Source organism: Oryctolagus cuniculus, chromosome 4 (genome assembly GCF_964237555.1).
Source record: "Oryctolagus cuniculus chromosome 4, mOryCun1.1, whole genome shotgun sequence".
Lineage (NCBI taxonomy): Eukaryota > Metazoa > Chordata > Mammalia > Lagomorpha > Leporidae > Oryctolagus > Oryctolagus cuniculus.
Genome location: NC_091435.1, coordinates 2,106,444 through 2,121,518, shown reverse-complemented (window position 1 = coordinate 2,121,518; position 15,075 = coordinate 2,106,444). Strand labels below are relative to the sequence as shown.

The 15,075-nt window shown below is 66.9% G+C and overlaps 2 protein-coding genes across 2 annotated transcripts in view; one reads left to right on the top strand and one right to left on the bottom strand.

Moving 5' to 3' along the window:
* The window catches only part of GATD3 (glutamine amidotransferase class 1 domain containing 3), a 64,032-nt gene extending 53,123 nt beyond the window's left edge, over window positions 1-10,909 (top strand). The window contains exon 8 of the mRNA XM_070071774.1: window positions 10,897-10,909. The gene's annotated coding sequence lies outside the window, so the exon portion shown is untranslated. The remainder of the gene's footprint in view (window positions 1-10,896) is intronic.
* Window positions 1,764-14,279, bottom strand: DNMT3L (DNA methyltransferase 3 like). The gene is made up of 12 exons (XM_070073106.1): window positions 14,080-14,279; window positions 13,706-13,962; window positions 13,044-13,088; window positions 12,092-12,171; window positions 11,896-12,008; window positions 11,262-11,433; window positions 10,651-10,738; window positions 9,710-9,798; window positions 8,583-8,658; window positions 8,072-8,211; window positions 4,760-4,845; window positions 1,764-2,062 (listed from the first exon to the last, which is right to left on the bottom strand). Exons 1-12 carry the CDS (start codon window positions 14,277-14,279, stop codon window positions 1,894-1,896), a joined length of 1,515 nt encoding a protein of 504 aa, XP_069929207.1. The 3' UTR covers window positions 1,764-1,893.
* Between the last annotated feature and the right edge of the window lie 796 nt (window positions 14,280-15,075).

Genomic DNA, 15,075 nt, shown 5'->3' with positions numbered 1-15,075 from the left:
TCCCTGCTGATGCGCCCCCGGGAGGCGCAGCCCTGTCCCACGTACTGGGTCCTCGCACCCACGGGGGAGACCCCGACGGAGCTGCGGGCTCCTGGCTTCCTCCTGGCCCAGCCCTGGCCACTGTGGGCCTCAAGGGTGACCCAACGCCTAGAAGACCCCCCCATAAGTGCATAAATAAAAATGTCAGCCAGCCAAGTTCCCCCGTGGGGCAGACAAGTGACCAGTGCTGCCGCGGACAGAGGTCGGGGCTGCAGGGGCGGGCGCCGGCCCTGGAGGGCGGGGAAGGGAGGGCACGCGCCGTGGGGTCTCGGGGTCCCGGTCCCGGGGGGCGCGGGTACGTCCAGCAGGGTCTCCACCTGGCTCCGCTCTGGGAGCGCTCGGGGCGGCGCCTCGCTCTGTGGGACCAGGCGCGAACCCCGAGGCGCCCTCTGATTGGACAGCCCCAGCGGCGGCGCCCACCTCTGGGCCTATCACGGCGCCGCAGGGCCGTGCGCCGCGCTGATTGGCTGGCGCTCCAGCCGCGGGCAGGAAGAGGCGCTGGACGAGCCGAGTGGACTCTGGCTGCGGCCGCTGCGGGGCTGGAGCGGAGACGCCCAGTCGATCTCGCACCCGGGGGTCGGGGTCTTCCCCTGGGCCATCCGGGCTGGGGGCGCGGGGCAGAGCTCCCGGGCCAACCCGGCAGCCGCTGCGGAGCGCCCTGCGGCAGGACCGGGAACCGGACGTGTGCTCTGTGGGCTGTGAGTGCTGGAACCGAGTACCCCACCCCAGCACCCTGAGTGCTAGAACCGAGTACCCTGCACCAGCACCCCAAACAGCCTCCTGTGAGTGCTGTAACCTAGTACTCCACATCAGCCTTCTTTGGGTGCTGTAACCAGGTACCCCACGTTTGGGGGGGCTGCAGGGCGTGGCTGGGTGGCCTCACCGTGGAGCTGGCGGGCAGCGTGGGCACCCTCAGCTTGGGCGGGAACAGCCTGGGCTCAGCACGCCCAGGACAGAGCTCCCCCTGCTGCGGCTGGTCAGGGCTGGCTGCAGGCGAGCGGTGCCCGCTCCGGCCCCTCTGTGGGTCGCCCTCACCAGGAAGGTCACTTGCTTGTCTCTGCTCCGCCCGCCCCCGCCGTGCCTCTGTGGCTTCTGCAGCGCCAGTTTCACTGCGGGAATTGCTACGTCGGCCCTGGACACGACCTGTGCTGCCAGAGCCCAGCACCAGCCTCCCAGGACGCGGGAGGTGTCCCGGAGCCCTGTGTGTACCTCTGCTCAGTGCTCCGGGTGCTGTGAGCAGAGACCCTGGGGGACGATTTCCGACCAAGGCGGATGCAGGGGCCGTCACATGTGAGCTGGGAGTCTCTCCTCTTGGGGACGCGAGCTCCGGGCGAGCACAGACGCCAGGGCCGGCCAGAGCCCTGTGGTCGGCAGCCGGACAGCTGCACACGGGCCCGGCAGATCCGGCCTCGGCCCCTGCACCGTCTCCACGGCCGCCCCGCGCTTCCCTTGCAGGGTTCAGAGGTCTGAGGAGCTGTGATCAGAGCGAGGGGCTTCAACCAGGCAGGCAGACGCAGGCGTGTGCGGGGGCGCCAGCCACGCGTGTGCATGCATGTCCCACTCACCTCTCCCACACCCCGCTGTGCTCCACGGCAGACAGGACGGGCGGTGAAAACACGACCCACAGCCGTCTTAGCAGAAGAGTGTTTTTAACTTCAACAGGAAGGCACGGAGGCTCCTGGAGGTACAACCTGCACCGTCCGGGCGCCTGGGGAGGGACCCACCTCCAGGGCCAGCTGAAGATGGGTGTGCGGTGCCCAGGAAAGAGCCGGGGCAGGCAGAGGACTCGGCCGGCGAGCAGGGCGGCAGGGGAGGACGGTTTGTTCTAGGAAAGGTGCTCCCGGGCGCCGTGACTCATTCATGAAGAGGAAGTGAGCTCGGAGGAAAATACTTGAAATATTCTCTCAGCGGGAGGAAGCAGCTCTGCGCCAGCCTGGCCGGCCCCTCGCTGGGAAGCCTCGGTCTCCGCCAGCCCTGAGCCAGCAGGGACGATTCCTCTTCAGGAGCCAAGGCCGCGTGCCTGCTGCCGGGAGAGAGCGCTTCCGTCAGGGGTGCACCTGCCGGCAGGCATGGGGGACGCCGGGGGGCACCAGCTTCTGTGAGCTTCCCTCGAAGCTGTGGGGGAGTCCCCGAGCAAGGGCCAGCGGGGCCCACACTTCCCGCCTCCCGGGGAGCAGCTCGTCCTGCCAGAAGCAGCCCCTTTCAGTGTGGACGTCGAGACCAGAGCCACCGTGAGTGGACGTGGCCACTCGGGCACTGAGCCCGCACCGAGGAGAGGGAGGACTTGGGTGAGAATGGCCAGGCCCTCCCAGCGTTCCCGAGGAATTCTGATATAACCAAGACCCCCCCCCCCCAGCACTTGGGTCATCAGGTGGGTTGGGGGCCCCTGCCCTGGGCAGAGGACGAGGGCGAGGGGAGGACGGGGACCTGGCCGGGGCTTCGTAACTTGTGTGTGGGTGGGCACGTGGTCAGTGGCTAAGGCACCACTGGGACACGTGCTTCCCACGTCGGAGTGCCCAGTTCTAGTCCCAGCTCCCCCGCAGGGGTCTCTTGCGGATGCGCACCCTGGGAGGTAGCTGAGGGTGAAGTACTGGGGTCCCTGTCACCCACACAGGAGACCAGGACGGAGTTCCAGGCTCCTGCCTTGGGCTTGGTCCGGCTCCAACTGTTGTGGGCATTGGGGGGTGAACTGGCAGAAGGAAAATCCCGCCTCTTTGTCTGTCTTTCAAACCAAGCAGCCATCTGGAGGCACAAGCCGGGCCCTCCTGCTGCTCCCCGCCAGGAATGGGGCTCAGGGTGCCCCCGCACCTGTTCCCAGGGCAGCTTGGGGACTGTCCCCGATGCTCTCAAGGCCCACAGCGGCCGACTGGAGGTGACGTCGCACAGTGACTTCTGCCTTCCAGGCAGGTGTGCCTGGCTCATGCTAAGACCCCAAGCCTGGGAGGGGAGGCCCAAGGAGAAGGCAGCTCCCAGCTTCCTCCTGGGCCCAGGTGACCCTTGGCCACCCCAGGGGCTCTGGGGCACTCTGGGCAGGAACCTGGCAGGTGGCCCAGGTGCGACAGCTGGGGACAGGAGCGGGAAAGGCCTTCCAGAGGTGTTCTCACTCCGCTGCTGGACACAGGGCTCAGCTCGGCCCCGCCCTGGGTTAAAGGCCACCCGCTGGCCAGGGCCAGGGAGTGGAATGGGGAGGGGGCCACAGGGTGTGCGTGGGGACCAGGCCTGCAGGGGAGCAGCGGCCTTCCTGTCGCCTGCACCAGCTCATTAGGCACTCTGGGAGGGGCCGGGTGAGCGGGCCTGGGAGGCACCACGCCCCCGCGGGCACCAGGCCTGGGATTTCAACATGGCCGTGAGCTGGGAAAACGCTGGGGCTGTGAGGGTGAGGGAAGAAGTTTCGGGAAACTCACTGGGGCAGGAAAAGACATGACTGAGCTGACCCAGAAATGCAGCCAACACTTGTTCAATATGTGTACCTGTGAGCAAGTGTGTGTGAGCCAGGTGTGTGCATGTGTGTGTGTGCATATGCATGAGTGAGCACCAGGGTGTGTGCGTGTGTGAGCATGTGTGTGCTTGTGAGCATGTATGTATGTGTGCATGTGCATGAGTGAGCACCAGGGTATGTGTGCATGTGAGCATGTGTGTGTGACCACAGAGTGTGTCAGGGTGTGTGAGCATGTGTGTGTGACCACAGAGTGTGTCAGGGTGTGTGAGCATGTGTGTGCTTGTGAGCATGTATGTATGTGTGCATGTGCATGAGTGAGCACCAGGGTATGTGTGCATGTGTGTGTGTGACCACAGAGTGTGTCAGGGTGTGTGTGCATGTGTGTGTGACCACAGAGTGTGTCGGGGTGTGTGTGCATGTATGTGTGACCACAGAGTGTGTCGGGGTGTGTGTGCATGTGTGTGAGCATGTGTGTGTGACCACAGAGTGTGTCAGGGTGTGTATGCATGTGTGTGTGACCACAGAGTGTGTCGGGGTGTGTTTGCATGTGTGTGTGTGACCACAGAGTGTGTCGGGGTGTGTGTGCATGTGTGTGTGCATGTGTGTGTGACCACAGAGTGTCGGGGTGTGTGTGCATGTGTGTGTGTGACAACAGAGTGTGTCGGGGTGTGTGTGCATGTGTGTGTGCATGTGTGTGTGACCACAGAGTGTCGGGGTGTGTGTGCATGTGTGTGTGTGACCACAGAGTGTGTCGGGGTGTGTGTGCATGTGTGTGTGACCACAGAGTGTGTCGGGGTGTGTGTGCATGTGTGTGTGTGACCACAGAGTGTGTCGGGGTGTGTGTGCGTGTGTGTGCATGTGTGTGTGTGACCACAGAGTGTGTCGGGGTGTGTGTGTGAGAGACACTTGTGAGCACATCTGAGTGTGTGGGTGTGCATGTGTGTGAGTGGGCACTCAGAACACGCGGGTGTGTGCAGGAGGCACAGTGGGGACACCGAGGCCCCCACAGCCCCGGGGGCCAGGAGTTTGGGCTTTCAGGACCAGGGAAGGTTGGTGAAGCCGTGGGGCCAGACCCTGAGGCGCCCGTGGGGTGGACATGGAAGAGGTCCCCAGAGGGCGGGGCATTCGCGACCTTGAGCCCACCCCAGAGGTCAACCTCGGACACAGCGGCTGCTCTGGCCTTGGCTGGGCCGGAGAAGAGCTTCTTTCTCTGACCTTGGCGAGCCCGGTGCACCCCCACAGCCCCCCCACCCCCGCAAAGCGCCCGCTGCCCGGGGGTACCTGCTCACGGCCGGGATGTTGCTCCACACGCGCACGGCGCCCTGGAGCGCTCTGCCCCGGACGTCCTGCAGGGTGGCGGGCTCCATCTGTGGGTGGGAGGGGGGCACCCCCGCGTCAGCGGCCCCCGCCCACGCCCCCTCCCCCGCAGCTTCACCCGCCCCTCCCCCCAGCGCTCAGGTGGGGCCAGCGCCCAGCAATGCTGCTCTGGCCTGGGGCGGGTCCCACCACGGTCAAGGGGCTCCCAGGGAGCCCAGAGCCGCACTCTGCTGGTCAGCCCCCCCAGGCCTGGAAGGAGGAGGGAGGTGGACCCTCCCCCAGTGGGAGTGGGACAGCTCAGAGAGCCCAGAGAGACAGCAAAGGAAACCAAGGCAGGAGGGCAGGGCCAGGCCCTGACTCCGCCTCCCCTGACGCGCTGGCCCCTCCTGCTCTGGACGCCTGGGTGGGAGAGGCCAGAGGTCTCCAGTGGCCTGGAGAGTGAGCACCAGACTGCTCCCCCCGCTGGAAGGAGGGGGGCGCAGGAAATGTGGGCAGCGCCCTTTCCCGCCACCTCTGAATTCCGGCCGATGCGCCCAGACAGGAACAGGCCAGCGTCCACGCTGTCCTCCCGGCAGGTGGCCGCGCCTGCCTGTCGCCCACACGGCTGCAGCTGTCACAGGCCATCCACGGCCGCGCTCCCGGGCGTTACGCCAGCATTCTAAGAATTTCCGGATTTCCTCACAAGGAGAAATGACCGCAGAGGTGGGAGACAGGAAAGGAATCATGGGCCGCTCTAAGGCCTTCATTAAGTGGACCACACTGGGAAAGGAGAGCCAGCCCCCGGGCCTCAAGAAACCCCCGCGGCCGCCGCCGGCACAGCCACTTTCGGCTTAAAGCAGGCAAGGACCAGTGCCTCCAGGGAGGGCTGCACACCTTCCTCGAAGGCTTTTATGAAGCCGACTTGACATTGCTCCCGAAAATCCAGCGACCAGCGACAGCACGAGCGAACCACGCCCCAGACTCTTTGGGCCAGCACTGAGAAGCCCTGAGCAAAATCCCACCCCACTGGGGCCGGGGCTGGGGCTGTGGCATAGTGGGTGAAGCCATCGCCTGCAGGGCCGGCTTCCCACATGGGCACCGGTTCGAGTCCCGGCTGCTCCTCTTCCGATCCAGCTCTCTGCTATGGCTGGGACAGCAGTAGAAGATGCCCAAGTGCTTGGGCCCCTGCACCCGCGTGGGAGACCCAGAAGAAGCTCCTGGCTCCTGGCTTCGGATCAGTGCAGCTCCGGCCGTTGTGGCCATTTGGGGAGTGAACCAGCAGATGAAAGACCTCTCTCTCTCTCTCTCTCCCTCTCTCTCTCCCTCTCTCTCTCCCTCTCTCTCTCTCTCTTCCTCTACCCCTCTGTGACTCTGCCTTTCAAATAAATAAATAAGTAAATAAATAAATAAATATTTTTGAAACGCCCCACCCGCAGAGCTCAGCTCCGCATTAGGACACACGGAGGTGCGCCTTCCCAGGAGTGCAAGGAGGGCTCCGGGTTGGAAGCCATCTCTCGCTCCGCTGTCACTGCAGCCTGGAGGGAGACCCCCCCCCCCTTCTAGCTCAGAGCTCAGCCACTGCGCTTGCCCTCAGGAGAGCAGGAACCGACGGTCACTTCCTCCGGCGGCCACCTGGGCCGCAGAGTACCGCTGACCGGGGAACCGCAGGAGCAAGGGGATCGGGAGCCAGGCAGGGGTCACCTGCGCCCCGGAGTCCCACACGGTAACCCATTCAGCCACAGAAGCAAACTCAAAGTATAGAAACCCACAGGTTTTCATGGATGAGACTGCCCACAAAATAAAACCTCAAGCGAGAAACCAGGAAGGCGACACAAACGCAGCAAGAACGGGACGAGAGCGGGCACCGCGCGGGCTGGCGGCTGGGAACAAGCCCGCTCACGCTGGACTTGCTCACTCCCAGAATGTATGCCACAGGTAGGTCCCCAACACGTGGCGCCCCGGGGAAGCACCGCGCGCCACAGCGAGGGCTGGGGACAGCCGGGGTTTCTTCCAGGACCAGAGGAGAAGCAGGTCCCTCAGGTCCCTGCAAGGACACCTGAGCCCAGGTGCGGCAGACGCGCACGCACGCACAAGGCGCTGCTTCCCGAGTGGGGTTTCCACGGCAGTGTGCGGCTCCCACAGGGGGCCGGCGGCACGGAGGGAGATGCGGCTGGTCCGTGCAGCCGGAGATGTCCGCCAGGCACGTTAGCCCCGGGCTGAGTCCCACCTGCACGCGAGGGAGGCATGCTGGGAGAAGTGGGGGTCCGGTACCCACCCCCTCTGCTGGGAAGCCCTGCTGGGCTGGTTCCACACCCTCCTCCTGGCACAGTCCGGAGCCCACGCGGCGCCAATGAAAGTCTCCCCCCCCACCTCCCCCGCCCTGGCCTGTCTGCTTTTGTGTGACTTCCTGAAATCCTGGCAGGATAGACCCCGCCCCGCGCCCCCGGAGCGTCTCTGTGCTGCCTGGGGGGAGTCCTGCGGCCGCTGGCTGCGGCCCCTCCCCGTGGCCTCTTCCCTCAGCCTCATCCTCCCTTGTGTCCTGTGCCCACGACGTCACCGCCCCTCGCCTGGCAGGGATGTGGCTGGGGTGCCTGGTCCAGGTCAGTCCTGGGCAGAATCACCGAGCCCAAAAGTGCCCAGCGGGTGTGTGTACGTGTGTGCGTGTGAGCACAGGTGTGCGTGTGAACACAGGTGTGCATGTGAGCACAGGTGTACGTGTGTGAGCGCAGGTGTGCGTGTGAACACAGGTGTGCGTGTGTGCGTGTGAGCACAGGTGTACTGTGTGTGAGCGCAGGTGTGCATGTGAGCACAGGTGTACGTGTGTGAGCGCAGGTGTGCGTGTGAACACAGGTGTGCGTGTGTGCGTGTGAGCACAGGTGTGCGTGTGAGCACAGGTGTACGTGTGTGAGCGCAGGTGTGCGTGTGAACACAGGTGTGCGTGTGCGAACACAGGTGTGCGTGTGAGCACAGGTGTGCGTGTGAACACAGGTGTGCGTGTGAGCACAGGTGTACATGTGTGAGCGCAGGTGTGCATGTGAACACAGGTGTGCGTGTGTGCATGTGAGCACAGGTGTGCATGTGAACACAGGTGTGCGTGTGAGCACAGGTGTGTGCGTGTGAGCATAGGTGTACTGTGTGTGTGTCCAGAGAGGGCTCTGAGGACGTGGGGGTGGGGTGCAGCTGGGGTGGCCCTCGTGGCTGTCCTCCAGGGTCCCCAAGTCCCCACCGGCTGCAGTCCGTGCCTCAGCGCACCTGCAAACTGCCTGCGTGTCCCCTGGGGAGCCCCCGGGCACGCACCTCCAGGAAGCGGGCCGCGGTGGCCTGGTCGTTGCTGGTCAGCCGCAGATTGTCCAGGAACATCCAGAAGAAGGGCCGCGGGGCGCCCGGCGAGGGCCGCGCGTACTGCAGCACGCGGTGGAACTGGAACAGGTGCCAGCCTGGGGGCAGGGCGTTCGGCTGGGGGCGGGGCCGGTCCGGAACGCCCACCTGCCCCCACCACTGCTCTGCCCTGGCCCGCCCCCAGCCCTGGGGCCTGGGTGCGCAGAGACCCCGGCCTGCTTGCTAGGCCCCAGTGGCCCAGGCAGGAGGGACGGGGCTGGGCAGTGGGCAGGGCCAGCGCGGGAGGCTGGGGACGGACTCCGGGCAAAGGCAGCCTGGCCTCTGCGGCCGTCGCCCTGAACAGGCATCGGGTAAGTCTCCACACGGCTACTTTCTAAATATGTGGACCGACCACCTTTCCCCTGCCCGCGGGGTTGGGGCCGACCTAGAGGAACAAGAGCTGACTACCGCCCTCCCCTGAAGTCCTTACCCGGCGACCGGTCGCAGTCCTGGCCGAGGGGAGGGGTGGAGCCAAACACCAGGTCGAAGGGGCCCCAGGCTTCCACCTGCAGACACAGCGCAGAGGTGCGTGAGCCCCTGGGGGCCAGCTGCCCCAAGACTGGGCCAGCGCCGGGCAGACGCCACACGGCAGGGCTGTTCCCAGCCCCCGCTGTCCCTCTGGCCTCTGAGAACACCCCAGTCTGAGACTGTTCCCCCAAGACCAAGCCTGGGGTCCACCCCGGCTTCTTGTGGCCTCGCCCAGTGTCCTCCAGGATAAGACAGGCCCAAGTGGGCAGCAGAGAGCTATGGGAGACCTGTGACCATGCAGCCATGCATGGCCAAGCCGAAAGATGAGCCCGGCCAGCACGGCCAGCCCGCTGGACGCAGGCGGGCAAGCATGCGCTTCTCCCCGAGTGGCGCCAGGGCCGCCGGCTTCGTTACCCATGGTGACGCCGGCCCAGAGTCGCTCTTCCTAAACGAAACCGACAGGATGCCCACTACCCGACACCCCCGTTCCCGACAGCTCCCAGTCCAGACGGGAACTTTGCTTCCCTGCACCCCCAAATCACCGATGACAGCCCGGGTGCTGTGTTAAGTCCCCGAGGCCCCTCTAGTGTTTTCTCCTGTGTCACCGCGGAACCCCCAGTGCAGCCGTGTTCCCAGGGGCCTGTGGGCACTGGGCTGGGTGGGAGGGGCAGAGGAGGGTCCCTGGCTTGCACGGGCAGCGACGCGCGCAGGAGGCTGCACTGCCCATGGGCCCCGCCGGCTGATGCTGTGAGCAGTGCGGGCGGAAGGAGGCACTGCTGGGTCTGCCCGGCTCTGGGCAGCATCCTGGGTGTTCTCTAAGCCAGTGGCCGCTGGCCAGCCCTCTCTCCCGTGCAGTGGCTGCTGGCCAGCCCTCTCTCCCGTGCAGTGGCCGCTGGCCAGCCCTCTCTCCCGCTCAGTGGCCGCTGGCCACTTGGATTCAGGATGGTGGACAAGTTTGCCGCCTGGCCAGCTTCAGGCTGAGGGCAGAGCTGGGATCTCGGTGCAGGCTGCAGCCAGTGTCGGTGCCACCCGGAGCCCCAGCCCCTCCCCCTCTCGGCCTGGCCCTGGGCGCCCCAGCCCGGTACTCACATCCCTCCTCACTACGTCTGTGACGTCACCCAGGTGCACCAGTTGGTCAGCGTCAGAGCCCTGCTCCACGAAGCCCAAGCTGCTCAGCTCTGGAGGGACACAGCAGGGCGCAGAGGCTGCTGCGGGTCTGCCTTCCAGCCTGCGCCAGCCCGCAGGGGGACGGGGGGGGGGGACCCTGCCCCAGCGCCAGCTCCGTCCCTAGCGACAGCACAGAGGGCCTGCGCTCGCCTCACAGCGAGCTGAACCCGCAAACTCTAGACACTGATTTAGCGGTCACACAGCCAGATGCCAAAGCAGCCCCCTCTGGTGGCCGTGGCACTTGTGGGCCCGGGAAACCACGGGGGCAGTGGGTCCACACGCAGGCTTGGGTCAGCTCTGCCCCCTCCTCCGGGACGGGCTGACACCCGCACGGGGGGCCGCTGTGACGATGTAAAGTCCCCACCAGTCCAGGCGGGGTCAGCCGGAGAGCAGGAAGTGTCCGCAGGCCCCCCCCCCCTCCGTGCCGGGCAGCACCGCCCAGAGGGGCGGGACTCCAGGCAGGGTGGGGACACAGCAGGTGGGGGTGGGGTTAGGCTGAGCGGAAGGGTGCCCTGGGGCAGGTGCACACCCAGCCTGGCTGGGCCCCACCCCTGCCTCGCTGGCTCCTAGTACTTTGCGTTCATCCTGAGCTCCAGCCCTGCGTGCTCTACCTCCTCCCCAGGGGGCGCTCCCCGCTCGGTGCCTGGTTACAGGTGCGTCTCTGCTGCCCCCTGCAAGCCCCCTGCCCCTGCCCAGGCCTCCCAGTGCACACTGGGGCGCGGGCACTCCCCCGACCCTGGCCCCTTGGCCTCGGACACCCGGAGAATGTCCTTTGTCTCCCTCCCCTCCCTGACCCCGGCAGCTGCCCTGGGCTCCCTGTCTTCCCTGCTTCCTGGGCGCCTTTGGGGCCTCCTCACAGTCACCTTTCTTGATGTCCCCGAAAAGGGACAGCACCCTCACTGGCTCTCTCCTCCACACGGGCACGGTCTGGTACATCTCCAGAGGACTCTCCTGCGTTTGAGAGAGAGGAGGCGCTGCTGGCTCCCGCCAACCCAGCCTGCGCGCTACGGCCTCCGCCCGGGGCAGCACGGAACACCTGTGGCTTGACTGAGGCGCAGGCCGGCCCTGTCCTCGCCTGTTCCGTCCCCCACCGTACACGCTGGCCGTGCTGGCTCCCCGGGACCCGCCCCCTGCCCCGACCTGCCATCTCTGGATCTGGGTCTAGGACTTGCGTGCTCTCTTGGGGGACACGGCCCACCACCACACCCCGATGAACCCGCAGGCCCTGCCTGGCCCCCGGCTCCTGGTCTTGGCCCTCAGGAGGTCACGGGTCTGGCCCCGCTGCGCCTGGGACGCTGGCGACCCCCGAGCTTTGCACCAGGCTCCTGCCCCGGCCCGCCCCCCGCCCCCCGGCTCTGCCCAGGCTTGGAAGAGACAAACCACCATGGGAGGGGTGGGGAAGGAGTGCCCTCCCCAGGGCTGTCCAGCGCCCAGGCCGGGTGGTCGCAGCCGGGCCGAGCCGCGCAGGCCTCACCGCCTCCTGCTGGTAGAAGGCCTTCAGCCGGGCGCGCCACTTCCTCCGCCGCCGCAGGAGGCCGCTGCGGGAGATGGGCGCGCACAGGGGGCACAGCCAGTTGCTCATGGCCTGCACGCGCCCCGAGCTCCCGGGTCCCACCAGGGCGTCGAAGCAGCCGAAGCAGTAGCCCCTGGGGTCCAACAGAGCCACGTGACCCAGGGGCACCTCTGCGCCTTCCTCAAGGCCCAGGCCCTGCCCGTCCCTGCGGGGGAGGGGGGCTGTAGGCTGTAGGCTGGAGAGGGGTCCCTCTCTCCCCCCACCCCGACTCTGGAGCCTGCAGGAGCAGCCTGCCGGGGTGGGGGGGTAAGGGGCTGGGGGCTGGAGCTGTAACTACAAGGAGGGCCCCAAGAACCCTGGGGAGGGGACCAGAGCAGAGATTGGGGGCGCGCCCTGTGCACCCCCACTGCAGGGGTCCTGGCTGAGGGGCAGCTTCCTGTTGTTGACCACACAGAAAAGAGGCAGCTCTGGACACCCACCTCCCACGTGAGGCCCCGTGCCCAGGAGGCATCGGAGACAGGCAGGGGACAGCGCTGGAGGGACCCCCCACTGCGGACTGAGGGGCGTGGCCGGGGTGGCTTGCCCGGAGCCTCACCTGGTGCAGTCGGGGTTCTCGCAGACGAGCAGGGTCTCCCCGGAGGCGCAGATGGAGCAGTAGGACTGGTAGCCGTCGTCGTCATACAGGAAGAGGGCACCCAGGAAGTTGTCCTGGCGCACAGCAGGCGGGTGGCTGTGCATCCCCCGCGCCAGGCCGCCGGGAAGCCCACGGCGCCCCCACCCACGCAGCTCACCTTACACGGGGCGCAGATGCCTCCCTCGAACAGGGGGTGCTGCGCGTGGACCCGGGAGCTCCCACAGCAGAGGCAGACGTCTGCAGCAAGCAGAGCAGAGTTGGACGCTCCCATCAGACCGAGTAGTGGCCGGGGGGGGGGGGGCACCTCCAGCCGGGCGCCACCCCTCACCCACGACGGACATTCCAGACCTAACTAGGTGGGGACACAGCCCGTGTTCATGGACCAGGAGTCACACCGGAAGTGCGGCGCCAACGGATCCCACTCGAAACCCCGGCTGTCCCTGCAGCGGGAGCTGATAACAGATCCGCAGATCCACGTGGGGGAGGGGCCCCGGGAGAGGCGGCAGCTCAGCAGTGCGCGGGCGGGCGCGGGAGGGGGCGGAGCCACGGCCAGCAGGTGATCAAAATGTTCAGGAATGATGGGACTGGCTTTGTGCAGCAGGTTAAACCGCTGCTGATCCCATATGGCTGCTCCTCTTCCAGTCCAGCTCCCTGCTAACGCGCCTGGGAAAGCAGGGGAAGACGGCCCAGGTGCTGGGCCCTGCACCCACGTGGGAGGCCTGGATGGAGCTCCTGGCTCCTGGCTTTGGCCTGGCCCAGCCGTGGCTGTTGCAGGTGTTTGAAGAGTGAACCAGTGGACATTTCTCTCTCTCTCTCTCTCTCTCTCTCTCTCTCTCTCTCTCTCTCTCTCTGTGTTTCTCCCTTTCTGTCACTCTGCCTTTCAAATAAAGAAATACAATCTTTTTGTTTAAGGTTCTACAATGGTGCTGGCTGCCTGGCTGTGGAGACCCTGACAACGGGGAGCTGCTGCCCGAGGGAAGCCACAGGGCCCCCGGAGGAGGTGGGGGCCTGGGGGGCAGTGTCAGCTCCCCAGCGGCGTCTTCACACCGTGGCCTGTCCCCAGCTGGCTGAGACTGCCCTGGGCTGCTCGTGGGCACGGCTGCACCCACCTTCGATGCTTCGCTGGTTCACCTTGACCTCGTGTGCGATACGGTCTGGGAAAGAGGAGAGTGACAGGAGGAAAGCCTGTGAGAGGGGGGCCCAGGGGGACAGGGCACCAGGGGCGGAGCCGATGACGCGGCGGCCTCTGCTGACCCCAACAAGCTCATGGGGTCCCAGCCTCCCCCAGGCAGGCGCCCAGGAGACTCCCTCAGGCTGTGCCAGGTGGGCTCCCACCCTGACGACACTGGGGGTGGGGTTCCCCATTCCACACCCAGCAGACACTGTCCAGGAGAAGGGGGCTGGACTCCCCTTCCAGGGGAGGGAAGAGCTGGACCCCTCCCCGTGGGAGCCCCAGGCTGACCGCCCCGAGCTGAGCCCCCGTCTGCCCGGCAGGTGCGCTCTCTCCACTAAACCGTGCTCCCCCACCTGGTGCTGGGCACTGTCTCAGATCCGTCCTGAGGGCCGCCTGGCCACCCCTGCCCGGCTCACGCCTGAGTGAAGACCCCAGGCTCTGTCCCGCTGTCTCCCCTAACTAAGGAGGGCCCCTCCTCCACGTCCTGGGAGTGTGGCCGACCGCCCAGCTGTGTTAGACATCTGAGCCCAGGTGGCACTGGGAGGGGCCTCCTGGACATGGCACAGGCCCGAGCTCTGTGGTGTGGTCGGCTCTCACCTCTGCCCGCCGGGGCTGCAGAGGGGGACGCCAGCTCGCTGGAGCCCACCAGGATCACGTCCATGCTGCTCTCCGCCTCCGGGTCCAGGGCGGGGTCGGCTGCCACGGCGGGAGGGGGCCGTGCCGGGGCCAGGACAGGGCGGGCAGAGGCAGACAAAGCATCACCCCGATGCCCAGCGCAGGGCTGGCCAGACCTGCCCCCATGGTGACACCCACCCGTTGGAGCTGGGAGAAGGGGGGAGGACCGGCGAGGGCCCCTGAGAGAGGGGCAGTGTCCCTGTGGTGGGCCCCTCGCCTGCTCAGCCCCCGCCACAAAGCCAGCGTCATGAGGGCCCCCCCTCCGAGCACCACCTGGGGCCCCACAGGGACCCCACGCTCCCACCTCCCACAGCGGCCCCAGGCAGGGACCCCGGGCACAGCGCAGCTGTACCCTCAAAGGCAGGGTGGCTGGGGGAAGGAAGGGCTCACGGGTCTCACAGAGCGGCCACCACTGCTTGTCCAGGTGGTGGGCGGAGTCAGGGTCTGGGCTGTCCAGGGTCTGTGGGCTCGGGGTCCCAGGGGAGGAGACAGCCATGGAGCAGGGGCCAGGAGAAACTTCCGGGAGGTCCAGGTCTCCCGGGTGCGGGTGTGGGCGTGACCTGCGGGGGCGGCCGGGGAGGACCCCAGGCTGGGGGGGGAGGGGCGGGGAGCCCGCGGGTGAGGGGTTACGGGGTTAAGGCAGCGAGGTGCATAGCTTGGGGGCAGTGCTGGCTCAGTGAGTGGTCGAGCTGTGGGCTGGCCTGGCGACTTCCACAGTGAGCGTGGGGGGGTCGCCTGGGCCCGGACAAAAGTCAGCATCACCGAGAGGGGCCTGGACCAAGGTCAGCACCTCCGAGACAGGCCCTGCCCTTGGTGGGGTGCACCTGTGGGAGCCTCCTCCCAGCAACCACAGCCAGCCGCCCCGGGGGGGGCACCAGTAGCTGCCCAGTGCAGGCCCCTCCCCCCACACCTGGGAGTGCCCCTCCCCCACCCCACACCTGGGAGTGCCCCTCCCCCACCTCACACCTGGGAGTGCCCCTCCCCCCACACCTGGGCAGTGCCCCTCCCCCACCCCACACCTGGGAGTGCCCCTCCCCCACCTCACACCTGGGAGTGCCCCTCCCCACCCCATACATGGGCAGTGCCCCTCCCCCCATCTGGGCAGTGCCCCTCCCCCCACACACCTGGGCAGTGCCCCTCCCCCCATCTGGGCAGTGCCCCTCCCCCCACACACCTGGGCAGTGCCCCTCCCCTCACACCTGGGAGTGCCCCTCCCCCCCATCTGGGCAGTGCCCCTCCCCCACACCACACCTGGGAATGCCCCTCCCCACCCCATACATGGGCAGTGCCCC